Source organism: Myotis lucifugus, unplaced genomic scaffold (assembly GCF_000147115.1).
Source record: "Myotis lucifugus unplaced genomic scaffold, Myoluc2.0 scaffold_269, whole genome shotgun sequence".
NCBI lineage: Eukaryota > Metazoa > Chordata > Mammalia > Chiroptera > Vespertilionidae > Myotis > Myotis lucifugus.
In genome coordinates, this window is record NW_005871317.1 from 1,327,254 (window position 1) to 1,355,076 (window position 27,823).

Consider the following 27,823-nt stretch of genomic DNA (forward strand, 5'->3'; position numbering starts at 1 on the left):
ACTTCTGAACTGTTTAAACAGCCCTCCTGAGATCTTGTTACTCTATTAATTTGTGTAGCAAATCCTTTTTTCATAGATCATGCAAAGATAAACTTCAGTCCAGCCCCTGTCCAAATTATTATGTATTCCAAGGTGGTAGGACCTGAATTAATGAGATTTACTTATACTATATTAATGGCACTCTGTGGGAACCTGAATCGGTGAGGAGTCACTGGGGAGATGTAATTAAAAATAGAAAAGAAAGCTGCTTATTTGAAAATAACTGTTCAAATGAGTTTCTTAAACAAGTTAGTAAATGTTATTTCTCTTAACACCGCTGCTACTTGCTATTGCAAAATGTAATGCAAATATTTTTTATTAATAGGCTTCCCCTTTGGGGTCTGGCTTGCATTTTGTCAACTCCAGTTAGTTATGCACTAGGGTCAGTGGTGATAGGATCCAGGAATCCCTTGTTTTCTATGTGCCGCAATACTGAAAAATGCAGGGCAGTGCTAATAAGTGATGTTTGCTATTTACCTTCGAATTTAATTTAGTCTTTCTCCCACCCTGGCCTTTACTTTTCGGATGTGATTAGAGGAAATACGCTTGGCTAAATTGAGTGGCAGTACCTGTGCATTTTAAACTTAGTGATTATCTTGGAGCTATTTGAATAGACACCTAATTAATCATGCTGTGCTCAAGGAAAGCACTTTATGGCAGGCTGCAGGATCCTAATATCTCTCTCAAGTTTTATGTTGACCCTGTGGAATTGTTCCTCTTTGGGGGGGGGGGGGTGGCTGAGGGGGTGCTCTTTAATAAGCAGATGTCCAGGAATTGCTAATGGTGCGTTTGGGCACACTTTTCCCTGTTTACATTTAGCCTCACCTGGGGGAACCCATTCATGGTTCTGTAGGCAGTTTCTGGTGTCTGGAGTTTATTTTGATTTTTCCACAAGCTGTCAAGACACTCCTACCAGCCTGCCCTTCACCTTCTACTCACTTCCCCGTTCATAATCATGAGTTAAATCTGGACTCACGGATATTTAGGTTGGCTCAGCACAGATTTTGCACTTGTATTTTGGGGGACAGCCACTATGCTTAAAGATTCATAAAACTCATATTCTTTGTCTTCAAAATGAATCTGGTTTCTGTTGAGGGTTTCTATTGAGAGCTGTAGTGAGTAACAGATGCATACCCAAGAGGCAGCACAACTTTGGTATTCCAGTGACAGAAAACAGGTATTTATAAGAATTGAATGAATGTATTCTGTGGCTCCAGCTTGGAGACTCAGGAATCCATTTATTTTCCATATTTTATGTGTTCTCCAAAGGGTGTCTTGACTTTCTTGCCTCCTTTTTTACTTAAATAAGAGTTTTCAATTAAATGGAGTTGTGTTAACACTCATCCGAATCTACCTAATGCTGATACCAGTGTGTTTTCTGCGGTTCAGGCACTGGTATTAGTGGAGCGAGCAGTGTCTAGGGACATCACACCTAACTTGATAATGATGGTTTTACTAAGCCCTTATCCTGGCCAGGCCTCTGGGCATTCTACAGATAATTAAAATTTGATCATAAAAAATTTTAAACGCACTGCACCTTAGCAATAAGGTTTTTCTACCTTTAAACATGATTTTAAAACTCATTTTACAAATACATTTCCTTGGCCTAGTGGATCTGCTTTCTTTTTTTCCCAAGGATTACAGAAAGTGCATAGCAAATGCAGCCTTCAGAATACCCAGGAGCTGAAGACTCAAGTAGGCTACAGCTGTCTTCACCCACTGTATTCTAAAAGAGCTAATGAGATGAGAAGTCTGCAGCTGGTGGCAAGCACAATAAACCATGAGCCAAGGGCTTCTCTTCATCAGAGCCTCCCTTTCCCCATGGGATCCCAAAGGAGACAGAATACTAACAAAGCCAGCAGGCTGTCTCATTCCACACTATTGCTCATTTGCAGCTATAATTGGTAGCTGAGGTTGCATTCTCTATGCTGAAACTGTCATACATGAAAGAATATATTTGTTCGTTGTGATACGGATATAAATCGGCCAGTTTTCAAATACAGAAAGACCAAACTAGACACCCAAGAATAAAATGCAGCAGCTAAGATACTGTTCAACAAATTAAATGTTTGTTGCAGAAAAACAAAACCGAGGCTGTGAAAACTACACCTGCTTCCTGCTCTTTAATATCTTGCTACTTAATTCAGCTGATTAAACATTTACGTGTTCAAACTAACAAAAAAGCACAAAAAATTCCTAGGTTTTGACAAGATGCATTATTCTCAACTGTCAAGGTTAAGGTGCTATTGTTAATAATTGGGTTTTGTTACATGTTCAGTATATCTTTAATATCGGCTGCTCTATATTCCAGAGAAAAAAGCAGAGAGGGAAAAAGACAACGCTTTAGAGATATATGTATATGTAGTATTTTATATGCATACACTCATTTCTTGTAGGAAAATTCACTTCGGTTTCTGATGCTGCTGCTTTTTTGTGTTTTTGAAATGTGATTTTGCTTCTCTGGCATTTGTGGACACTCTTTGCCCCTCTCCTATGTAAGTGCCAGCATGAGCCCAGGACAGAGGCTAAGAAACCTTGTGTTGAAGTCCTAGGTGAGCCATACCATCTCCTTGTTGAACGGTGGCGTCCTCATCTGTAAAGTGAGGTTTATCGTCAAGGCTTATTTCACCTGTTAATTCTGTGAATCCATATTGCAGAACAGCATCCAGTGAACAACCAGCACTGAAAGTGAAGGCTCAGAAATACACTTTGTGGAACAGAGTGAAGTTTTAAAGTGTTATTTCCTGTTCTTCAGTTGATTAATCCATGTCAGATAGGTATGGAAAACCTGACGTTGTCACCCAGATGTGGAGCTGGTTTAGGAAGGAGAGGGGTATTGTCCAAGAAGCCCATGTAACCCATCCACTCACATTGTCACCTACACTGGGGCCATAGTCATGCTTAGGGCCAGCTCCTGGGCGAGCCACCTTCTCAATTAATTTACCTCCAATGAAAATAGAAGGAAAGCAAGGTGTCTCATAGGGCAGGGTTAGAAAATAATTTATGCTGGCCACAATTTAGACCAATTTCACTTTTCTTAAATTAGTCGTTTCTTGGTGTAGGCACTACCCTTAGTGTATTCATTCCACCAGTGGGTTATTTCCCTTTAACCCTACTGACATTTGTGTATACTCTGTTGTGGATTGTGGTGTGCATTTTTTTCTCCATTGGAGTGGACAAGTGTAGAATCCACAGAAGTAGTTCTGCAGTCTCCATTTACTCATCGATTCTAAGACTCCTGCCCCCTTGTCCTTCCCCCTCACATTTTATTATATTCAAATCAGGATTTGTCTTTCAGTTATAGCATGTTTATTGGCTGAATGCTTTCCTTCTTAATGGAGCACCTCTCTTAAATTTAGGAAATGTGGTATTTGCTGTTCAACTCATATAAGGCTCTATAACATTTTAGATTTTGAAAGAAAAAAAGAATGTGAGCATGTTGCCCACAATGAGGTCACACTCAGTGAAAAAGAAAAAAGAAAGTATTTATTTTCCCTCAAATGTAATGAAACACCAGCCAAGTCTCTGGGCATTGTACAGATAATTAAAATTTAAGCATAAATCATTTTAACACAATGCACCTTAGCAATAAGAGTTTTCTACTTTTAAACATGATTTAAAAAATACATTTTCTTGGCTGGTGTCGGTTGGTTTCAGTTCTGACTAACTCTTCTGCATTCTCTGTTGGCAGTTAGCGGGTCCTCCCTGGCTTTCAGGTGCCTTTTCTTTGTTTGCCTCTCTGTCTTCCTCCCAGCTACACTGTGACTTGCTAGGAGCCAGAGCCAGGTGCTGGCTCTCCTTACTCCTCGGACTACCTCTTAGCATCCTGTGCGCTACCTCCTCCTTCGTGGTGGCTGATGAATAAAGAGACCTTGACTTCGGGAGATGATGTTAAAAGTGATTATTTGATATGATGTTAAATGTTTTCAATTGTGGAGAAAAGTGAGCTTGTCTCTGGGTTTTAATCCTAAGCCTCTGACCTAGAAGAAAGTGTCCTATGGATTCCATGGTTATTTATGTTAGCACCATGGCCGGTTTCTCGCTGTGAATCCAGGCCTTGGGAGACCAGCCCTGTGCCATGGATTCTTTTCTCACTCAGCAGTGAAGTTGTTCATTTTTAGGGTGTGGTTCTAAATAGGAGTTTCAGAATTCATGTTCGCTGATGGTAATTGAACTTCTGCTGATGTGCCCAGACACATGAAGTAACCCCAGTTGTCCGGCCCCTTGCAGTCGGCTCACCCCTGTTTGTCATTCCTGGGTAACACTGACTGACCTAATGCCTGTGGCTATACCACATCGCATATTTTAAGCAGTAAGACCCTGTGTGGCCTGCCCAGTTTACTTGTGTAGTAATTTTAGCTGATTGTTGGGCCTTTTTATAGCTTCTTAGTCTACCTGTAAACAGGCTTCGAGGTCAGGGTGGTACATTTACCCAGCTATCTTTACAGTTTTGTTTTTTTACCCGAACCTCACATTTTTTTTCTTCCTCACATTTATAAACTTTCTCTTTAGGAATCATTATGTCATATACACTTACTGAATAGCTGTTGAGTCTTGTTGTTGTTGTTGTTGTTAATCCTCACCCGAAAATATTTTTTTCATTGATTTTTAGAAAGAATGGAAGAGAGGGAGGCGGGTAGAGAGAAACATGGATGTGAGAGAAGCACATGGATTGGTTGCCCTGACCAGGAATCCACCGAGCTACACCGGCCAGGGCTAGCTTTTGAGTCTTGATTGGCCGCTCCTCAGCATGTTTTCATTGATTTGTGAAAGTTTGTGCTGTGCTTTGGAATCTGTTCAGTGCTAATCTCTAGAACAACGATTTTTCATGTTGACTTGTCTGGGCACTTCCCCCAAAGTGTGTGGTCCCGCCACCAGCGCTGTGAAGGACTCCTGGGTCCAGAGTTCTGCGTGAGAGGGGAGGGCTCTTTCCTTGTAGTGTTTTCAGTTGACCAACTGACCTGCTCACTGTCACTATTACAGCTCATCTACACCTGAACCTTAGCTCTTCAAAGGCAGTTTTTATTTCTTCCTATAGATTGTGCACATATATGTGTGTAATGACAACAGAACTTTTGTAAAGCAAACAGGTTTAAAAAGATGTACTTCGTTCATGTTCTCTGTTCTATCAGAACGAGTATGTTAAGGGAAATCGAATTTACACACACTAGAGCCTTGCATGAAACCTAAATGCTAGAGCAGTGAGAGGTTCCTCTTCCATGAGGAAGTCACAGTATGTGTATCCCCTGGCTCTCCGTGGACTAGGGTTTGGAGAGGATGACTTCCTGGTTGAGGCATCCACCACAGACCCAACCATGGAAGACATGGGAAATGCCACAGAATCAATACTTCTGTTCTGTATTTCCAGTTACAGGAGTGGCTCTCTGGGAGGGGAGTTAGTTCTATGTCATCATCTATGGGTATGGGCATGTTTTATTTTTTGAATGTGATTATACGTATATCAAAATGCTGGAACTATGGAAAAATGTTGGAAGATTTGTTCTTGGCGATAGCTCTCCAATAAACCAGTAGACAGCTAGTCAAGACTTCTATTGCCTTTTATTATGTAGTCATTTTGCCTTAAGGTAAAAGTTTAAAATAGAGAGAATCAAAGTGAAAACTTAATGTCATATAGAAGTGTTTTTCTACTTTTATTTTACACAGAAGCCAATAAGCCTAATGAGTTGCTGTCATGTGTACTAGTAGCTGCAAAGAGCTGTTCTGACAAAGTTAAAGAATTTTCTCTGGTTTTCTTCTCCGCTTCTGACTGTGTTTTTCTTTGCAGGACTACAAAGCTGATGAAGACCCAGCACTGTTCCAGTCAGCCAAGACCAAGAGAGGCCCTTTGGGACCCAACTGGAAGGTACTGGATGCTGACCTTTCTGACAGGCAGAGTCTTGGCAGCAGAACGCTTGACAGGGCTTGAGTCTGGGAGAGCTGGTGACGTTTAAGTGAAAAATAGAAATGGCACCAAAATAGTTTTATTTGTGATAAGGACTTCCAGCCAGTTGCAGTTGGCCAGCAAGTCTGTGTTGCATTAACCAACAGAACCGAGCCAGACTGTCACTTTCGGCGTAATGCTACTCTGATAACTCTTAAAGAGACAAGTGAGTTCTTCTTGGGGGATTGCATTGTTCTCTTTGGAGACTTGAAGCAGTACAAGCATCCATGTTAAGTGGGCGTTTCTAGTTTAAATTTAGTCTTAGTAAAAACTGCACATGCTCCCTTTGCCCAAGCTTATGCTCCTGGCCTTTTAGTAGTTATATTTTGGGAAGCAGGACACCAGAGAACAATGGCGATGGCAAGTAGTTGCTTTCTAGTAAAGAGCATGTCCTTATTTTATTCAGGGAAGTAAGAAAAGCAATGTCCAGGTAATCATTTAAGTTGCCTAGAAATATAATGCATTTTAAAGACGTTCGTTAAACTGAATGACAAACCTTTACAGAAGGCTCAATGTGTTGATGGCAAGTTATTATAGCTAATCTGACAGGAGAAGAGGAGCATAGGAACTTAAACCTGCCCCGGGCAGATTTCCCACCAACAGGATTTTACTTAGGAACGAATCTGTCTCGGTGCTAGTTGTTGCTTGCAGGGAGAGGATTAGTGTAACAGCCCCACAAGTAACCCACTGCATGGCTCTTCATGGGCGTCAGACCGTTTTGTAGATTGTCTTGCGTGTCAATTAAAATGAAGAATGAGTCTGACTTTCTTCTATAAGAAAATGATTCATAATTATCTTATTTTCACATTTGTTCGCTGGGTAGAGTTCAATTCCAGATTCTCCCAGTTTAATGGCCATGACTAGAGACGTTTAACTTAATTTCCAGGAAGTGATACATGTAATTTACAAATCAAGGGACAAATTCAGTATGCATGATCTAAATTTACTCTAGTGGGTTTTTTAAAAAATCCCTACCCTTACCCAGACTTGTAGCTGTGGACTTCAGAGGAATCTTAGGAGATTTAACAGTGGCCTTCTACAGGAGAGTGCGGGCTAGGCAGCAGGCAGTGGACAGCTTCTGTGGTTGCCACCTCTTCTTATTCTAAAAGGCCATCTTGCTCCAATAAGTAATAATTCTCCTGTTGACAGGACTTTTACAGGGAATGAAGGGCATCAGGTTGAGACTCAGAGGTGAATTAAATACTGAATTTTCCTCAAATTATCCGTGTTTCAAGTGTAAACTTGAAAAGCATTGCTACATTACATGGTCGGCTATTATGTTTAGGCTCAAGTGTTGGCTGTAGGAACGCCTAACCACTGTTCTAACAGGCACAACGATAGTTTGACACTATGACTTAACTTTACCTAATTTCCAAACTTTACGAACTTGGAGTACCATTTTCATTCCCTCTTTATGTACAATTTTTACCTTTGTAACGAGCACTGATTTGTCTTTATCAATTATGATTATTTAAAATTCTAGAATAGCTTTAGTTTTTAGAAATAATGTGAATTTTACATTGTTTCAGGTTGTAATATTGCAGTCTTTCCCCCATTGTGTGTGCGTATTTATTAAACAGTAGCTTATTATTTCTCTGGGAGAGTGCTGGCTGACAGTCATACCTTTCTACCCATTAGCCTCTTGGTTGTTAACTTTAGCCCAATGATGGTGGATGGAGCTACTCTTATAAATTGAGTTACTGCTTAACTGAATTTCAGTGAATTACCATGATTAGAAATAACTAGGGTAATCAAGATTAACTAATTAAACCATCTGTTTACTGCTGCGAAGGAAAAATAGAGTAAGAAGGATGACTAGCTGATAGTACAACATAGAAAAATAGGAACCTGTGGACTGGCTTGATCTTATCTGTGCTCAGGGGCTCTACTTGTCTTTAAAAGTGCTCATGGTGGCATTGAAGGTAGCACTGGGGAGGGTGACAGGTGGAGATTTCTGTGCTTCTGCCATATGAGAGTAGGGGGGGGAGGCATGGGAGTTAAAGCAAAAAGGAAGAAGAAATCCCGTCTGGACCCACTGCCCCAGGACTGTGAGAGAGAGTGCTTATGGGTAAGTGCTGCCTGGTTGTTCACAGCTTTGAAGGCCGTCGATGCCCCTCAGCAGAGACCCATCTTAACAGCACAAATTCCAAAGTGTACTCACAGCTAGTTAAACCTCAGGCTCTCTGAAACTCTCTCTCACTTACCCCACGGTGGTGTTTTCCTTCTGAATTATTGCAGTATTTACCGCTTGTCTGCACCAGACTGGAAAGGGGAAAAGAAACTTTTCCCTGGTGCCAGGCACTATACAAGGTCGTATTTAATCTTCACAACCTTCCTGTGGGGTAAGCACAACTGCTTCATTTCATAGATCGGAAACTTGGCTAGAGAAACACGGGTAAGAGTTGTAGAAGAAACTTGATTCCATGCTATCCGCCGAGATGTGTAAGGTGTGGCTATGTAGCGAATTCTGACTCAATCTGGTGTTTACAGATCACCAGTCTACACCTTTTATGCTGTGTCATATCATGGCAATTGTGTGCTTTTCTGTATTCGTGGGGTTTGTCAGAATTTGATGATTTCTGTTAATACCAGTCATGTGTTTCCAGTGTTTAGGGGCTTTGTAGGTGACAGTGGCATTAGGGAGATCCATTAAAAACCCATGTAAGCTGTGACTTAAATAACTTAATCCTAACTCTGCCTTTGCTTCCACATCTCTAAAATGGGAATGATACTAATAACTACCTCAGGGTTGTTGTGAGAACTAAATGAAGTAATGAATGAATGTTCCATTCCTAGCAGAGAGGAAGTACACAGTAAGTGGTAGCTCTTATCATTGTCACCATGAAAAGCCCTCGTCATCTCTTGGTGTTGATGAGATCAATAGCTGTGATATCCTATTTATGACAGTTACTCCTTTTCTCTGTCTAGTATCCAGGGGTTCCCTGGTTCTAGTATCTGGGGGTTGTCAAATACATCCTGGTTCACCTGTCCTTACCTCCCGTGGTTATGTGGTTAATGATTGGCCCTAAAGCAAAGGCCACACAGTTTAGAAAGCCTTCGCTAGCAGGGCATATGGGGTTGCCAGGGAGATTTTAATACTTTCCATGTTGGTTAAGAATACAGGCCTTTTTATTTTAGCCTAAAGTCTGATGCATCCTTTTAATTTTCAAAAGCTGAAAACTCAGAGATGCAGGCGTTAGTTGTGTATTCATTTTCCCTCTGAAAATAAGAGTCTCAAAAATCTGAGCACACGAATTATATTTTGTTATTTAGGGTTTAACCCTTGATGAAGTGACTCTGCATAGTAAAAGGAGAGCAGTTTATAACCTGATAAAGATTTTTGCTTCAGGCTGAATTGTGTGTTTGTGTGGATGTAAATGTCTTGCTTCTCTGTAGCACTTCACATGCATGTGTGGGTGTTTGGGTTTGTTTATGTTTGGGGGGCTTTGTGTGTGTTGTGGCATTGGTATGACTACTTGTTCTGATGGTTTATGAAGAATAATTTACATGTGGATTCCTTTAGTTTTCCAGTTTGCCTCCTGATCTGGTGAGGAGTTGTCATTTTAACAAATTGAAACACCACCTTTGAAGGTTATGATGTCATTTTTATCCTATGGCAAGGCCTCATTTCTCCCTTCATTTAATCCAGATGCCTCTGAAGACTTAAGCTTTTGTGTCTACACATAGACGATAGCTAACAGTCAGGCGTGTAAGGGTCTTTGTAAGAGGCTTAGCCAAAACATCCCGCCCTTACAGTGCTTGACACTTCTCAGAAGACTCAGCCAGTATCTCAATGTTGGGATATAAGGGGGTCAGGTCAAATAAAGAAGCTGATCCAGAAATTGTGACTTTTTAAAAAATATGTTTTTATTGTTTCGGGTTTTTTTTTGAGAGAGAGAGAGAGAGAGGAAGGGAGAGGAAGGGAGAGGGATAGAGAAATAGACACATCGATGAGAGAGGAACATCATCAATCAGCTGCCTCCTGCACAATGTATTAGGGATTGAGCCCGCAACCTGAGCATGTGCCCAGATTGGGAATTAAACTGGTCCCCTCTTGGTTCCTGGGTCAGCGTTTAACCATTGGACAACACTGGCCTGGCGTGACTTTTATCTTTATACAGGGTGGGGCAGAAATAGGTTTACAGTTGTGAGTATGCGAAAACAGTTTACTCTTGCGTTATTTTTTTATTGATTATTGTTATCATAAAGGCACGTCCCATTTCTCTTCTGCATTAGTTAACTCCCGTCAGCAGCAGTTCTGGCAGTTGGAGCTTAGCCTTTCAAAAACAGTTTGTCATGCTGTTTACCTGCTCAGTCACGCTTTAGACTCGTAATTGCTGGAGAAGCCATTCTGGATCCTCCAAGCCAGTGGAGGGCAGCCGTGTGTGTGGATTTTAAGAATGCTAATGTGTTTCCTGCCCTACTATCAGACTCCTTTCTCTTCCTACCCGTATCTGTATAAAGAAGGTGGAAGGCTTGGTTGTCGGTGACCCACAAGGTTCTGTTGGCTGGTGATTGGTAGAATAAAATGGGGGGGAGGGTGTGGGAGAAGGTGGAACTTAGCGGTGGAGATAGATCTCTTAGAGATTTAGACGAGCAGGAAAGCAGCCCAGAGAGTCCTCAAGAGGCTAATGAGCACTGCCCTTGACTGATAGCCTCCCAAGGAGAAAGACTGAGTCTTCATCTAGACATGGACGTGACGCCCAGGAAGGATGTGAAAGCATTTTAAATATATATGTTGTTTTATTGAATGTGAAAGCATTTTAAAAGCTGTTCCCTCTCTAATCTACATTTGAAATCCCATAGTGGGTGGTATAATGAAGCTTAATAATTAGTTTCTTGATTAGACCACATCATGGATTATATATAACTAGAGGCCCAGTGGACAAATTTGTGCACGGGTGGGGTCCCTCAGCCGATCAGGGCTGCGGGATGTTGGCTAGCCAGGGGGAGGGGCTGCAGGAGGTTGGTTGTGGGGGCACACTCCTGCGTTGACCGTCTGTCCCCTGGTGGTCAGTGCATGTCATAGCAACCGGTCGACTGGTCATTCGGTTGCTTAGGCTTTTATATATATAGATAGATGAAGCAGACCTTAAAAAACATGGCTGATTATTTTGAGTGCCTATTTTAAACCAAATAAAAATCAAATGTTGGACTTGACAACTAGGTTTTTAATTTGCTTTTTAAAAATGTGCATTTAACGCAGGATAAATTATGCAACTCCTACGGAGGACACCAAAACACTGTTGCATGTCTTCAAGAAGCTAAGTGCCCACGAGCAGTACATGATGAATTCTAGATTTACCTTGAATACAAATGTGTCTGTTCTCAGGCAGAACTGAAGGACTTGGGCCTGATGGAATGAAGTGTCTTTACTCAGGTTCGAGAAGGGATTTGGCAGGCTGGGCTTCTTGCAGTGTCTTACTGACACTGTCGGGGACATCAGGTTTTCTTCATGAGTTTTATTTAAAGAGTGAACTTGTGTTTTCACTTGTATATAGTGTCACTCCTAGAGTAATTGGACACAAGCATGAAGCATGTCATCGTTCTTATTAGTAAAATGGGTGTGAGCTCCAAAAACATTAAGTTTGGAGACATGGAAAATGGGCATGATGATCTTCCCACGGGCAGTAAATTTTCCTTCCTTAATTTCATTTTGCTTATTTTTGTGACATTAGTTTAACGTACAATTGGTTTAATCTTTTGAACTTGATCTCACATTTACTTCTTCCATTTAACATTTCTCATTTGCCCAAACAGGTAGGAATCTTCTACCTCTGAACCCTTCTGGGGGCCTTTGTTGATGACCTCATGGCACTTGGTGTGGTTGTGTCTGGGAGGGGGTTTATGTCTTCCCTCTGTCTCCCTTCCCCAGCCTCCTGTGTTCGTCCCACATTATTCACTGAATTTTCAGCCATAGGCTCTGTGTCTGACTTAGCTTATCTAGCACAGATGTTTGCTCAGAGTGCATACTGTGTATTTACTGGATTCCAGGTAACTATTTTAAACCAAATAAAAACCAAATGTTGGACTTGCCATATACTTCGAGAGAATATATGTCCGGTGTAGGTCTATCAAAATGACTAGCAAAATCTAAACAGAATTGAGGGAATGGCTGTGAGTCGGGGCATCGGGTTTTGCTTGAAACTGCAGTACACACATTTCACATATATTCTATAATCTTGTGTTGATATTTACTGATGCGTGTACTGGCAACAGCCCCAGCAGATCATTTATTTTTAACTTGCTTAGTGAAATCTGGGTTGGAAACTTACATTACAAAATCAACAGCTGAAATTGAGCATTCAGACTCTCTTAAATTGAAAAATTAAGATATGAAGGGAGTGTGAGTCTTTTAGAAACTGCTGTGTCCTCGCAAAGTATTACCTTTGGCTGAATGTGGCATATACCTATTCCATCTTCATCCAATACGTTTTAAGTAAGAAAATGTGTATGGGGAGTTTATATGTAGCAGAAGACTGTGAGACTATTTTTAGAAAATGAGTTTTCAGGATGCCTTTGGTTGTGGTTGTGGTTTTTTTTTTTTTTTATTCTCTTACTTTTGTGTATATTTGTTTGTCATAGAGACAAGAAACTAGTTCTTGTGGATAACAGGGCTGATTGCTCACCATTCCGGTTAAACATGCTGGGTTTTGTTTAGTTATGTTGTGAGGCTTTAGTATACATTACTCTCCCTTAGGCCTCATCCACATACCTCAGAGTAACCTAATATGTGTCGTTAAATTGAAAACATGATTTGAGTTTGGGGGCTTCATTTATAGTAAGAAATGTGAAATATAAGGAATTCAGTGAATACACAAAATAAATACAATTTGGGGAGCATTTCACAACTATGTTACAGATGAAATTTAAATTATGTAGAGATGAGTCATAATTTTGGGTTCTTCGGTTAGCCCATGGTTTTCATTTTATAGAATTTCTGATTATTCTTGTCTTTTGGTAACCACGCATTTTCAAATACCTTTTATTTTCAATTATTCTTTAAAATTTTTATGCTTTAATCTATATAAATCCTGTGTTTATCAGCAAAATAATTCTATTTACTGGTAGATTAGGAGTGTTAACCCTGTTTTGCCTGTTTTCTGGTTATTTTTTTCAATTGATGAGCAAAGATTGGGAAAACATATGTATTGTTTAAGGCCCTAGAAGAAGCTGTCCTGCCCCCCCAGCAGTGAGCCTTCTTGAGGGCTGGGAGACGACCTAGAGCCCCTTTGGGTTCTATGGATCCTAGAACATTGCTCTGACTGGGGAGGGGGGATCCCAAATATTTGTCCCATTAAGATTTTTCACATTTTAAAAGTTATGCATTTTCCCCCCCACAAGAATATTTCTGATAACTCTGAGAGTTGATTATATTTTACTCTGCATACATACTTGTTTTTGCTTTAGAAGTTTAAGATTAGGAAAAATTAAATATGGGCTGGACCAAAGTTATATATTAAAGATCTTAGTTCAGTTTTCAGCTTGATTTTGTTTAGATTTGATTTATTAAACATCAAAAACAAGGAAGGCAGGAAAACATTTATATTGTTTATAGTCAAAGAAGAATAACGATTTGAAATATTACCCAGATAATTTAGAGCAAAGTAAAACTTTGTCCTAAAATACTCAGCTGAGGGCAAAAAAGTTTTTAAGAGTTTATTTTTTATGCATATTAGTTTTTTTATATAATGATATTTATATATTGTTTTGAAAATGAATTATACATAGGAGAGGATAAAAATCAATTATAGGCTCACTATTTAATTACTTATATTTCCTGATTCATGTAATTGATTTTGTTATAAGTGTTTATAACATATTCTTTAACATTTTTATGCTTTAATCTATATAAATCTTGTGTTTATCAGCAAAATAATTCTATTTAGTGGTAGATTAGGAGTGTTAACCCTGTTTTGCCTGTTTTCTGGTTATTTTTTTCAATTGATGAAGAGCAAAGATTGGGAAAACATATGTATTGTTATATTCATATTAAGCTTTTTTGTTCTTTTTTACATTGTTAATCATTTAAAAGATGGTTTCTACTGGCTATTTGCATAGCAGGCCATTGTTTGGAAGGCCTATGAGGTATCTCACCACTCTCCTTCAGTACATGTTGAGTTTAATAAGTCCAGGTTTTTGTTGTTATAAATAAATCTACAGTGTTGTTATTTTCTTACTTGATGAATTGGAATACATTTCTGAAGGCAGAATTACCAGATCAAAAGTATATGGTATCCATAGGATATGGACAGCTGTGAGATTTTTAATTACATGGGATTATTCCACCCCAGAAAGATGGTGCCAAGAGTATTCTTTTAGCCTTTATTTACTGCATCTGGGCAATTTGACTATTTTCTGTTTTATCTATTATCTAATCCCTTGTTTTAAGATAATAGCTCAAACTAACAGATAAATTGTGTCATTTTTAAGATTGGGTGAGACCTCAAATATCACATATATTAATAATAATAATTGAAGAAAAATATATAGCTTCTATGTCCTCAGCTTTCTCATGGGGATATTAGAGAGTATGTGAGATATTTATACTATAAAGAATTAGGCCAAGAAATAAAGGCAGCAGGCAGTTTATTATTTATTTATTTTTCAAATATGATGATTTTATTGATTTAGAGAAGGAGAGGAAGAGGGAGAGAGAAACATGGATCAGCTGCCTCCTGCACACCCCTTACTGGGGATGGAGCCCGAAACCTGGGTATATGCCCTGACCAGGAATCAGACTGGTGACCTCTCAGTGCCTGGGACTTAACCAACTGAGCCACACTGGCCAGGGCTGAACTTTTTTTTAAAATAATTACTTGTAAGTTAGATGGAAAACAAATAGCAGATTGAGACTGACTATACATTTTAGATTTGGGGAAGATAGCTTAGAGAGAATTGGTTCTTTTTTGTCCTGTCCTATCACTTATAGTTTTTAAACTAAACGTTATAGGCCATTATTACTTAATATTTTACCAGTATTACTGTAATTGACTTGAGCAGTCTGCCAGACTCACTAAAAAGAATGTGAGAAACTATGTAGGTAATTGTTGAAGCCACATGTATGCTCTGTTCTTGGAACCCAAGATTGGTATGGGCTTGTTTGTATTAAATGTAGCTTCTTTGATTAGAAAGAAACTAAATTTATGCTTGATCCTGCTGTTTTTATAAAATGGTGGGAGAATTTTGAAGAGTCAATGTCCTACTAGAAATACCCAAGGCTTTCATTTAGCACAAGGTGTCTAATGATTTGGGCTTTGGCGTTACAGTGTCAGCAGTCCCTACTGAGTAGGACCTTGGAATGTTTCATCTGGAAATCATGGAAAAACAGAGGAATCAGCCTGAGTGTGTGGGCAGGGGGTTTTGTTAATAAGCCCAGGAATATCAGCGGGGGTTGGGGGGGAGACAAAATCATAGGACGTTTTAAGACAAGGCATTGGATGTGTGTTGCCACCTGTGGCCCTGGGCTGACCGTGACTCTTGTGGAGTAGCTCCGTTCACTCACCCCTACTTTGGAAGGCATGGAAGTGGAGGATGGAAAGCTGTGATAGAGCCCAGCCTTCCATTTTACTGACAGAGAAGCGAGGCCTGGAGGGGTTAAGGACCCTGCCCACCTTACATAGGAAGTGACTTTGCATAACGGGGACTGTGGCAGGTGTATCTTAGCGCTGTCTTCTACAGATATCCAAATTGTGTTTCATATGAAGGTCTTCAGCGATGCTCATTGGATTAGAGAGGACCTCAGCACTGGCTCATTGCTTATTGGAAAATGATCTCTGAGAGACCGGTTTTGTCATTATTTCAGTAAAGCTGGGTACTCAGGAGCTGTCTGTGTGCTGTGGAAGGCACACAGGACAGCATGGGTCCTGCGGGTCAGGGAGGGGGGTGGGCAGTTGCAAATATGTGGTTTTTGCCCAGGGCCAAAGCAGCCACAACAGAAGGTGGCTCTTCTGGGAGGTGGTTGGCACCAAGAGTCGTGGTTTTATCATTGCTTATGAACATAATTACTCTCCTCTCTGTCAGCCACTTCTGTGTCCTCTGGCAACACCTAGCACAGATTGGGTTGTAAATGGCACCCACTTAACACTTAACTGAATTAAACTTGTTCATAAAGTATGGGGGTGTGTGTGTACGTGCACATTTACCGAATTTTCACAGTGGAACTCTGTTTTATGGGAGGGAAATCATGGAAAAATAGAGCTACGCTCGCCAAGTTCCTCTGTTGACATAGAACTCACCTGGAAAAGGATGGTTTGCTGTATGTAATAATCTTATTTACATGCTTATGGTGTTACTCCATTGATTCAAGTCATGTACCAGCTCATTATTCAGAAGATGAACTGTTACTACAGAAGAGGTTTTCTGAGAAAAGTTGATCAATCATTCGGGACTCTATAGGACATTGAGTTCTATTAATAATACCAAAGTAGAATTTTTTCATACATCTTATCCTTAGAATTCACTTGAAACTGGAACATTATTGAGAGTTCGGGGGGTGGGAGGGGGAATGGGGTCTGGTGCTATGATTCCACAAATGAAGAAAAATCTTGAGGTTTTAGAATAAGACCTAGAAATTCATCATTTTTTTGAATTCATGTATATGTGGCTAAATAGAAAGCATATTTGTTCATACAACGAACTTATTGAAAGTGGGATATGTGAGTGAGTTGAAACTGACAGGAAGTGACAGTGGCACACTGTGACTGATGCTGGCATTGTAATGTCTTGAATGCTGTGTGAAGCTGAGAACAATGTTGAAGAAGGGGAGAGCCCTTGTAAAAGGCTGCTTTATCTTTTCATTCAATAATTTGGTTTTTATAAAAAGGGTCCCCGTAGTGTTGCACACGACTTTCTACTCTTTTAAGAAGCTTTATTTAATTTCTTTTTCAAATTCAAAGTGGTAAATATGACTCTATGAAAGAATGAGGGAGAGAGAGAACTAACATGTATTATGCCCTTGAGTTCCACCAGCTAAGCGTGGCGCATACACTGCCTTAGGTGGGTTTGAGATGTAGCTTTCATCTTGTAGGTACACCAGCATTGGGGCTTAGCGTTTCATAGACGGGCCCTTTCCCTAGGCCAGTGATGGCGAACCTTTTGAGCCCGGCGTGTCAGCATTTTGAAAAACCCTAACTTAACTCTGGTGCCGTGTCACATATAGAAGTTTTTTGATATTTGCAACCATAGTAAAACAAAGACTTATATTTTTGATATATATTTTATATATTTAAATGCCATTTAACAAAGAAAAATCAACCAAAAAAATGAGTTCGCGTGTCACCTCTGACACGCGTGTCATAGGTTCACCATCACTGCCCCAGACCACACCTGCAGCCCCTCTCTGCTCTCTGTGGTTCTTTGATAAGAACCTGCCTTTTGGGCTCAACTGAGCTCTGCAGGTAAGGCCACGTCTGCCTTTGCTTGCTGCTGTGAGCCCACCCCAGGCTCTCTTCTGGGTCAGCTCGGGAGTCTTGGTCTTTTGCACACACCACCTTGGAAGCTGTGTGCTGCGAGCTCCTGGTTCAACCCCGCGATCACCTCTTCCCCTAACGAAAATGAATGTGCTGCTATGGAACCTGCTAAGGCAGAAGCCTGCACGGAGTCACAGAAGTGGTCAGGAATATATATATATATATATATATATAATTTTCATAATCACAGTCTCAGAGCTAGCCAGAAAGCTGCAAGAAAGAAAACCCGTGACCACCTCCACGTAGATGCAACAGTTGTTGACACTTGGCATATTTGTTGACCCCTCTCTTCTCATTTTTCCTCTTCCTCTTTCTCCCTCTCTCCACACAAATACATATTTAAATTTTTTTTGACTGAATCTAAAAGTTCTGTGAATCTAGGGTGGCATAATCTGAGGATCCAAATTCTTGTTGCTCCCTTATGTTTTCTTGGGAATGTAAATTGTAGACATTACATTTTGTTTCTTTAGTCTCGTTTAATCCAGATAGCCCACCTACCCCCCTTCCTCGTTCTTTTTTTAATATATATATATATATATCCCTTTTTTTTTTTTTGCCATAACAACTCTTGATTTGATTCCCTGACTTCACCATTTCAACTATCAGGTGTAATCATTTGTGGATATTAAAGTCCGGATGTTTGGGATTTGCCTTCGAAGACTTGATGCAGATCAGTTTTGCTGCTGCATCCCTTTGGAAATCCCCCTTCCATTGAGATCACCTCAGTTAATAAAACACAGCCTCCCCACTTGCCAATGTTTGAAGACACAGAAGACAACTAACTTCATCGTCTCTTATTGTGCCGCAGCACGTTCATGGTGGGAGTACGGTAATGGCTTTATGAGAACACTCACGTATTAAAGGCTCACTATGGATACGATGTGAATAGAATTTGGTGTTTAATATGAAATCTGAATAGTGTAATTTGAGACAGAGCAATGTGCCTATTAAACTGCGGAGTCAGGAAGTAACTTCGTCTGTGGAAGGAGGGTTGCAGCGGGGGAATTCTGCTGCTTTTGCTAAAAAGATTTCAAATATCCAAATACCTAAGTTAAACACACATATGAGAGTATAATTTTCTTCATGCATGTCTGTGATGTCATTACACAGCAGTCAGTTTTAATCAAAACATAAATATTGAAGTCACGATTTCTCCTTTTCAATGTTCCTCATCTAGAAGGAGCTGGCAAACAACCCTGACTGTCCTCAGATGTGTGCCTATAAGCTGGTGACCATCAAATTCAAGTGGTGGGGGCTGCAGAGCAAAGTAGAAAACTTCATTCAGAAGGTAAAGTCTGTTAAAAATGCAGTGATTTAAATTTAAAGATTTGAGGTAGCTATTCATGGGATATTTGCTCTGTTACACTTCTTTTTTCTCATGAGGTAAAAATCACTGTTCCTATATCAAATCTCTGCCCTTCTGTTCTCCCTAGAAACAGACTGATAGATGCCAGCAGAGGTTTTAAGGGGCTTGCTTTAGGGAAGACTAGCATTTTTTAAAATATATTTTTATTGATTTCAGAGAGGAAGGAGAGGCAAAGAGAGATAGAAACATCAATGATGAGAGAGAATAATTGATCGGCTGCCTCCTGCACCCCCCCCCCCCCCCCACAGCCCACAACCCAGGCATGTGCCCTTGACCGGAATTGAACCCAGGACCCTTCAGTCCACAGGCCAACGCTCTATCCACTGAGCCAAACTGAGCCAAACTGGTAGGGTAAGACTATAACATTTTTTGTTCAAAGTGCTTTCCTGATGGTTTGTCCCGCTCTTCTGTAGAGAGCCTTGTCCACATACATCATGTCCCCAAGGGGCATGGTGTCTCAGCATTGGCTGGAGGGAGAGACCAGGCCTCGCCCCTTGAGGCGCTCCTTGTCCCAGCTCAGCTCCATGCCCCTCACGCCTCCCACAGATCTCTCTGCACACACACTTCCTTGTGTGCTTTGCACTCCTTTGTGGCATGTCTTCTGTTGGGGTCTTCGCTAAGAACAGCTACACTCTGAACCTAGGGTAACATAATCTGAGGAACCACATTCTAATCACCTTTTTTATGACTTTTTTATTAAAGTGAAAGCTGCAGGGACAACTGATCTAGAATAGCAGTTCTCAACCTGTGGGTTGCGACCCTTTGGGGGTCGAACGACCCTTTCACAGGGGTCGCCTAAGACCATCGGAAAACACATCTATAATTACATATTGTTTTTGTGATGAATCACTATGCTTTAATTATGTTCAATTTGTAACAATGAAATTGGGGGTCACCACAACATGAGGAACTGTATTAAAGGGTCGCGGCATTAGGAAGGTTGAGAACCACTGATCTAGAATGAGGAGAGAACTGCAATTGTATAAAAATAGACATGGTTGTAAGCACAGAAGGAATATGGAAAGTTCTTTGGTATTTACTTTTCCTATAGGGTGAATGTGTTTCCATTATCATTATAAAAAGCCCCTTTTGTATCTCTAGAACCCACACGGTTTACAGTGGCAGAGTTTCACCATAATTTTTTTTACTTTTAAACTGTAACTGCTCTAACGCTTTAAAAAAAAAAAAAAAGGATCTTAAAGCCTGGAAACTGATTCTTCTTGGGCCTGCTTACAGTTGGCCCACAGTAGGCACTCTGTAAATATTGGCTTCCTTCTTTCCTCTTGGATCATAATAATAGATTAGCAATCTACTTCTGATAAATAGAAGTCACACATATAATTGATGAAGTCCCTTCTGTTCATGGGAAAAAATGTAAAAGTTGAAGGCTGTCCAAAAATAGTAAAGTACTCGCTTTCCAGTATACTTTTCTCTCTCCTTGGAAAAGTTTAATAAAACTTAAATAATCCAGCAACTAAAATCACTAATTATATATATGGCTTATTTATATATACATATATACATATATATATATGGGCAGTAACATTAGAGTAGAAAAATTAACGGAGTGTATGTAATAATTCTTAATGTAATAAAACATCTTATTCCAAGAGCCCGGGACTCCTCTCCCAGGATGTTATTGTATTCCACCTCACAGTATTCCTTTGAATTACAGAAAAGTTAGAAATTTGAGTTGGCCTTTGGTGACTGACATTCAGAAAAGGTAATAGTAAACCAGGCCCGGCAGGAGTTAATGCAGGATTAGCACGTACTCATCACACTTTTTTCAGTTTCTAGTAAATCATACTTCCTCTGCAAGGAGAGACTCTTTCCCATTTCACAAGGAAATCCTTATTTTGTTTTACAAAATGGTAATGGTATGAAACTAAGAATTTCACCAATCGACATAGTCTTTTCAAACCAAGTGTATGTGGACGTCATGTGTTAATTGGGACATATAAAGTTCATGTGTCATTAATCTTAGAGTTTGACCATCTTACACTACTTTTCTTCTTTGTTTTAAAAGCAAGAAAAAAGGATATTTACAAACTTTCATCGCCAGCTTTTCTGTTGGATTGACAAGTGGATTGATCTGACAATGGAAGATATTAGGCGAATGGAAGATGAAACCCAGAAAGAATTAGAAACAGTAAGACCTCCTGTTTTGTGGAAATTCCCTAATTTTCCTTTCTAGTACTGTGTGTGTGCTTAGTAAGTATAGACTTAGCATTAAGAAGAGTATTATCAGAAGCCATTCCTTAATCTGTATTTCCTTGTCAAAATCAAGTTTTTCCGACACTAATATCTCTTCACATGTTCTGATTTCTCTTTTGTTGAGCATCTTTTCATAAAAGTAGACTAGAGCTTTCCTGATTTAGAACCTGTTACCTGTAAGGTGTCCAGTTCTTTGTAAATTCTTTTTTATGCATTAGTTCTCTTTGATGGTGTCAGGCTCGCCGTCCTTGTAGACCCACTTTATCAGGCCAAGTTGCCTTCGGCTCCTTTTGCTATCATCACAGTGAGTCACTAATGTTAGTGCGGAAGTCCTAGTGACCTCTTCTGTAGAAAGGATAAGAGGAGTGGTTTTATCACTGATTCCAGAAAAGCCTCCTCCCCTCCCACAACTAGCGAGGAATCATTTCTTTTTAAGCTTCAGGCAGAAAGACTGGTGATCCTTGGCCTGGAGGTCAGCCTGCCATGTTTCAGAGTTAAACCCACCCAGCTCCTCCTCACCAGGACCAGCGAGCGGGCCCTTTAGTGCCTGAGCACCCCATCTCTCCCACAGACAGGTTCTTCCTGACTTCCTCTTGCACGTGTCTGCTTTTGCTTTTGCTCTGGGCTGCACTTCTTTTCAGTTGAAAGTCAGGCCCCCCGGGGGACATGCGCCCCAGGAATGTCCAGGGTAGGCTAGCGCTTTCCATGCAGTCACCCCGAGTCCTGCCAGCAGTCTTCGTTTTGGAAACCCTGCAGGCGAGAGTGTTTGACAAATGCCTGTGTGTGAGGCAGGAACTCCATTTAATCACACGAGAGTGGCAGCAAATCAGGTTCTTTGGCACAGAAAGAAATCTATTTGGCGCAGAGCATCGTAAAGAATCTGTTTAAAATTGCTTACTTTTGGTGATTACGGCAGATCTGCTTCTAATTAGCTTTAAACAAACCTCCTGAAAGGACTAGGACATACTTTCTTTATAAGGCAATACATGTTTTAACCTTATCTTATACATAAAGTAAACTTCAGGCAGTCTCCAACTTATGAATGGATTTTGTTCCAAAAGTTTTGAAGTTGATTTTCTGAAATTTGGAACATGATTTCCCATAGAGAAAACAATATAAATTGGGGTTTGGTTTCTAGGCCAGACAATGGAAGCCCCGTTGACATCAGGTTCTTTTACTGCTAGCCTGCCTCCTGAGTTCTGGATCTGGGAATGGGGTGATCGGATAGCAAGCATGGAGGACTCACTTACCCCCTTATTTTTAGGCTGGCCCCATCAAAATACGTGAACAGGCCAGCGTATGTCATGGTCATGTCCTGTCCTCCCCATGCCACTCACCCACTTCACTCACTTCCGTCTCCCCTCACTCAGGAGTCAGGTGCCCTTCAGCCAGAGGCACCCACCACCACCGCTCCTTTGATTCCCTTCTCCCCTCCTTGCCTGGTTTCACTCCCTGCAGGAGTCCAGGCCCCAGCGATCCCTGCCGGCTCTTCCTCCGCCCTTTGAGCAGCTGCTGTCAGCCGAACATTAAAAAGCAAGCAGCATGGTCACACTCATTCTCACTAAACTCGTGGTACAGCTTTGGCATCTCCAAAAGTGATCTCCCAACACCACGACAGAACAGAAAACAGACTTATTTTATTGGTTGGAACTCTCAGGAATGGGCTTTGTTTGTTTGGATTTTTATTTTGAGGAGCTGACCATAACGTGAGGAAGAGCGCTCACAGTTGCAGGGTGATGGGGGGAGCCCTCCCTGGGTTGGGCTCTGAACCCTGCCTGTCTCTGGACCCCTTGGATGGAAGTTGGCTGAGACCTCTTCTTTCCCCAGGGAGGTACTCCTGCTTCCCTCACAAGTTCTCAGTCTCCTGCTACCTGAACACAGAACAGCCCCGATGTTGACACGATGAGAGAGCCCTACAAGGGGGTGGGAACTCGCTCCCGCCTACGTAGGGAGCCTGCAGTCTCCGCCGCCTCTCCCTGCAAGGCCACGTTATTAGAAGCTATCATCATTATTGCACCCACATGACTCAACCTAACTCCCCCAAGAAGTTGGTAGGAATCTATCATTGGTTCAGGGTTGGGGGTACATATTTCAACAGCATTTTCAGGCAAATTTCAGATTAAGTGCTGCTCATCTGAACATACAATCCCATTTCAGTTATTTTGCTCTAGTCATTGGGTGCGGGATGCTCTATTCCACATCTAATAGTTGGTTCGTGAGCATCGCAGAGTCTGGGCAGCATCATGCCTCTAGGCCAAACCGCCTACCCAGAAAGCACCGCCTCCTGAAGAGGCTTAAGGCTTTCATGTCCTCTTCACCAGGAGGAATTTCCCTTTCCTGAGGTCCTGTTTTCCTGACACCTGATGATAGAATTGGATACATTGTGCTTCTCTCCTTAATTCTGAAATATTTTAAGAATTGGATTTTTTCAAATGGCTTTTGGCCCTGGAGAGAAGGAATAGCATCTTGAGAGGTTAGGCATGAGAGGAATGCCGCTGCCCGTAATCCGACAGAGAAATACTGGGTTTAGGCAAAGCAACGGAGAGAATGCTTTGAGCAAACCTTTCGCGTGTGTTCTCAACTCGCACTTCTGTGGGGTTTGGGGGAGAAGGGTTGAGGTTTACAAAATGTGTTTATTGTATTTATTCCTTTTCTGTTCATTCTTTTCCTTAATTTTCTCAGTGAGGTTTTTACTTGTCTGTAGGTTACTGTTATGAATGCCTGTCCTTTCTGATGCATCTCTGGGCCTGTCCTTCATTGTTTCTCATACATTGTTCCTGTGCTCGCTTGTTCTTCCTTTCCACTTTCCTGTTTTCAAGAAACTTCCCATAAAGAACTTCTCAGAGGGACCTTGGTCTCAGAAGCCACGGAGGTGGCCATTCCTCATGGCCTCCTGTCTGGTCCAGGGACTATAGAAGTCTGAGCCAGACCATCCGGGCATTTTCTCACCTCATATTGGCGAACGGTTCATTTACCCTTGGCTGTCTTTGATAATTTTACATCATCAGTCTGCAGACTTTTATTTCCTAGACTCAAGCATAGGTACACATGTTTTATGCTGTGCAAAAAAATCCTTTTGCAACATTTTCTTTAGACCAAGATTACAAAAAGGGCCTCAGAACCTCATTCTCTATGTGGAAATGGCTAGAAACAGGCAGTGGTCACTTCACAATCTCTTCTAGATCTTTTTTCTCCCCTTGCTTGACTAACCCAATGCAGAGTCTATGATTTCAGCAGCTCATGATTTTATTTTACGTTTAGATGCGTAAGAAGGGTTCCGTCCGAGGCACGTCGGCTGCTGATGTCTAGATGAGTCCCCTGTAGGGTCAGAGACAATATCAAACTGTGTAAGTGAAGACCTGGGTAAAAAGGATATTTGAAAACCAATACCTTTTTAGTAATGAGTAGTTAACTCGCTGAGCAGAGGCTAAGTGTTAAATGTGGTTTAAATTTTGGAATGTAAGAGATTGTAATTTAGAAATTGACAGTAAACACTATTCTATAAAAATGGAACGGGTTGGATTTAGTAACCCCCAACTACTTCTTAGTGTTACTGGGTTAGAAACCAGCTGTCGATGGCCAGTTAATTGACCTTTAGTGGTTAGTAAGGAAATATTTTAAAGCATTTTAAGCCAAAGACCTTTTATCCCATACCATAAGGGCCAACCTCAATAATTCATTTTAGTTGAATTTTTTTTCCTGAACACCAGAAAGTCATCCTTTATGTTGACTCTTCAATTATCTTTTTAGTTAGCTTTTTACTTTGGCTTTTATTTACATTGTAAAACATGTCTATGGTCTTATTCCGCTAGCACAAATTTATTTCCTCAAATTAGAGATTTTTCTAGAGGGGATAAAAGAACCTCAAAATCTACCAGTATTGAAACCAGTGTGAATAAACAAAAGTTGACAGTACACTGTTGTCATTTGTTAACATTGACCTACAGTGTTTATTGAGGAAAAGCACAAGACAGAACATTCTTGTCACTCCACTGTAGTTCGTCACTGCCCTTACATGTGATACCTGCTCTATAGTTATAGAACATGGGAGACCTGACGTGTTCAGTAGTGAAGAGAAGTAGTTGTACCAAATAAGAATGAATGAACCCTGCCAAGACCCCCCCTCCCCCCAAGCCCTTTCTTTAAATTCAGTGTTCCGTTTAAAAAAAAAATTCAACTTATTATTTTTTAAGTTCTTCTAAGTTTCTGTGATTTCTATTCGCTTCTCATTTATTTTCCCTCCGATGAACAAAATGCTACGCCATTAGTAAGACCAAAATCTTCAAGAGGTTAAATTTTTAAAATGCAGTAGTTGGGGTCCATTTTCTGTCAAAAGTTTTAATACATGGAAGGTTTTGTTTGTTTGTTTGTTTGTTTCCAGGAGAATGTGTGCCACAAGCTATTGTCTAACATTTTCGCGTCTCTCTGAATTTTAACCCATTGCCCTTCTTTCACTTTCCTTGCAGTTACGTAATCAAGGTCAAGTGAGGGGCACAAGTGCAGCCAGTGATGAGTGAAGAAGAATCTGACCAGGATCTCGCAGTGTTGGCCTTTCCCAGCCACGTGCCGTGCTTGTGACTGCGTGCTCACATGCACAGCTTCCCAACCACGTGTATATATATGTTTGTGTGTGTATGTCTGTAGCTGTATATAAAACGCATGTAGAGCTACAGATCAGAATACACACACTTGTGTATATATGTACATATAAACATACTGAAGGGATTAGTACAATTTCTCCAAAGTACTGTACCTATCTTCAGCAAGAATGCAAAAGAAAATATTTTCAATATATATACCTGGAACAGATTTTAATAATCAGAGTAATACCATTAATGGACAAATTGACTGCAGTGTAATACTAGCTGGTATGTTTCATAAATGTCAAGTTGTGGACCAATAAATATATATATATACATACATAAATATATGTGTATATATATAGCCTTTTATTACTTTTCTGTTCTTTTAAATTAGTCTCTTAAAATTTTTATTTTATTCTCATAAGCAACTGACTCCCACAAAAAAAAATTTATTCAAAATGTGTTGGTATTCCAGTGAATGTGGACTATAAATGCTGAATGTATATATATAACGATTTATTTCTGGATGGTCATTATCTCACAGCCAAATTGGACAATATCTGTTAGTAAGGAATGAAGTTATAGGCCAGTTTTTACTTGTTTGCCCTGAGGGACAAAATCCTTTTAAAAAGAAAAATCCGGTTTTTATTGGATTTTTGTATTTTAAATTTCAAGTATTTTTCTACATCAGACATAGCAAAAAACGGAGATGATGGTTTGTGGTGTATAATAAACACTATACAATGTTCAGGCTCCTGTTAGGCAAACAAAGAAATTGATGAAGAGATTAATAGCATTGTAGGCTGTTTAGAAAAACGGGGAGTGCACTGCTTCCGCCGAGTCTTTTTTTGGAAAAGACTGTTTTCTGAAATTACTGCTTGGAAACTATGCAAATGAGCTCGATTCCTCACAGCTTACGCGCTAGAGTGTAGATAGGGATGGTGTTTTGCTCTTTTCATGTTGAAACACTTTAAGGAGGAGATACTGACTTTGAAATAGGAAGCATTTAAGAGGCAGCGTGAGGTCTGCCTGCACACGGTTAGGAGGCCCTGCTGAGGGGCCAGTGCACCCCCACCCGCTTGGCTGTGCCCTCAAGTACAAGGTCATTGAAACACACCCTGAACAAGCATCATGGAAATGCTGGTTAGAAGCTGCTGCCCCCTTTTTGTTTTAAAGAAAGGAAGGACAGCTAGGTATGAACTTATCAGCTTGCTTTGTCCGAATCGAGTTTTTCTCCTGTCAGTCCTGGAAGCTTGAATAGAATATTGTTGAAGCCTTCAGGTTACAAACTGTCTTCTTTAACCTCCCGTCCCTCCTGCAACGCGCCAGCCCCTGTAGTCACATCACATTAGCAGTCTGATTCGCTGACAGTCCTGCCCCCCCCCCACTCCTCACTTCTCTTTCCCACGTGTCCCGTGTCCCCACCCAAGTGATCGTGGTGACTCAGACAAGGATGTCTTCTGCTTCGTGACGCCGTGATCCTCAGCTACCAGCCCCACCTGGCGTATGTCCTCTGTGTACTCAGGATCAAGACTGATGTTTACTCTCCGAGCACTGTTGTAAGATAGGTTTTGTCATCGCATAATCATTGTCGGCAGAGTGTTCGATGCGAGGAAGATTATTGCTAATTTTGTGAAATAAAGAGTCCCGTCCTCTCCTCTTAATGAACGTAACTCTCGCTGGCAGCTGTGGCATCGTTGGGAGCTGGGGCGCACATGGAAACGAGAGCCCGGCGCATGGATTTTAATGTTTTTCTAACAACTGTGGAGATTTGAGGGAATGTGTGGTGAATGTAAAATATCTAGTTTACTTGGCAGTCTCTTGTGTAAATTACAGTAAAACAAAGTAAATGAAATTTAAACAAAAAATAAATTTGATCACAAAATGCCACTTGTGTGCTTGAGTGGTGGTTTCCCTGATGCCACGTCTGCTTCAGAACACTACAGGCCGCTTCTCGGCTCTTTTTTTCAAAAATTCTCTCATTTGCAGCACTGCCACTCTGGGGAAAATAAAGAGAAAAGAGTGTGTGTGTGTGTGTGTGTGTGTTTTAATTGCAAACTGCTGCTCTTGAAATGGGCCTGTGCCACATTAAGTTGTTACATTTGGCTTCTTAAATAATTTTCTGTCTTTAAAAGTTAAGCAGTAAACTAAAGAAGGATTATTTATTATTAGTCTCAGAGGTTTTTTTAAAAATTATTTTTAGCCCTAG

General features: G+C 40.6%; 1 protein-coding gene across 7 annotated transcripts in view; it reads left to right on the forward strand.

Annotated features, from left to right (window-relative positions):
• Nucleotides 1-27,504, forward strand: part of PITPNB (phosphatidylinositol transfer protein beta) — a 60,474-nt gene extending 32,970 nt beyond the window's left edge. For 4 of the 7 annotated variants that reach the window (XM_014464837.2, XM_006099298.3, XM_023762939.1 and 1 more), the window contains 4 exons: nucleotides 5,825-5,902; nucleotides 18,629-18,739; nucleotides 20,844-20,966; nucleotides 25,498-27,504. In XM_014464837.2, the coding sequence (XP_014320323.1) occupies nucleotides 5,825-5,902; nucleotides 18,629-18,739; nucleotides 20,844-20,966; nucleotides 25,498-25,548 (363 nt within the window). In that variant the 3' untranslated portion in view covers nucleotides 25,549-27,504. Of the gene's footprint in view, nucleotides 1-5,824; nucleotides 5,903-18,628; nucleotides 18,740-18,884; nucleotides 18,949-20,843; nucleotides 20,967-24,292; nucleotides 24,379-25,497 lie in introns of those variants that run through there. The other 3 variants (XM_006099299.3, XM_023762940.1, XM_023762941.1) reach the window with 3 other exon arrangements.
• Nucleotides 27,505-27,823: the final 319 nt, after the last annotated feature.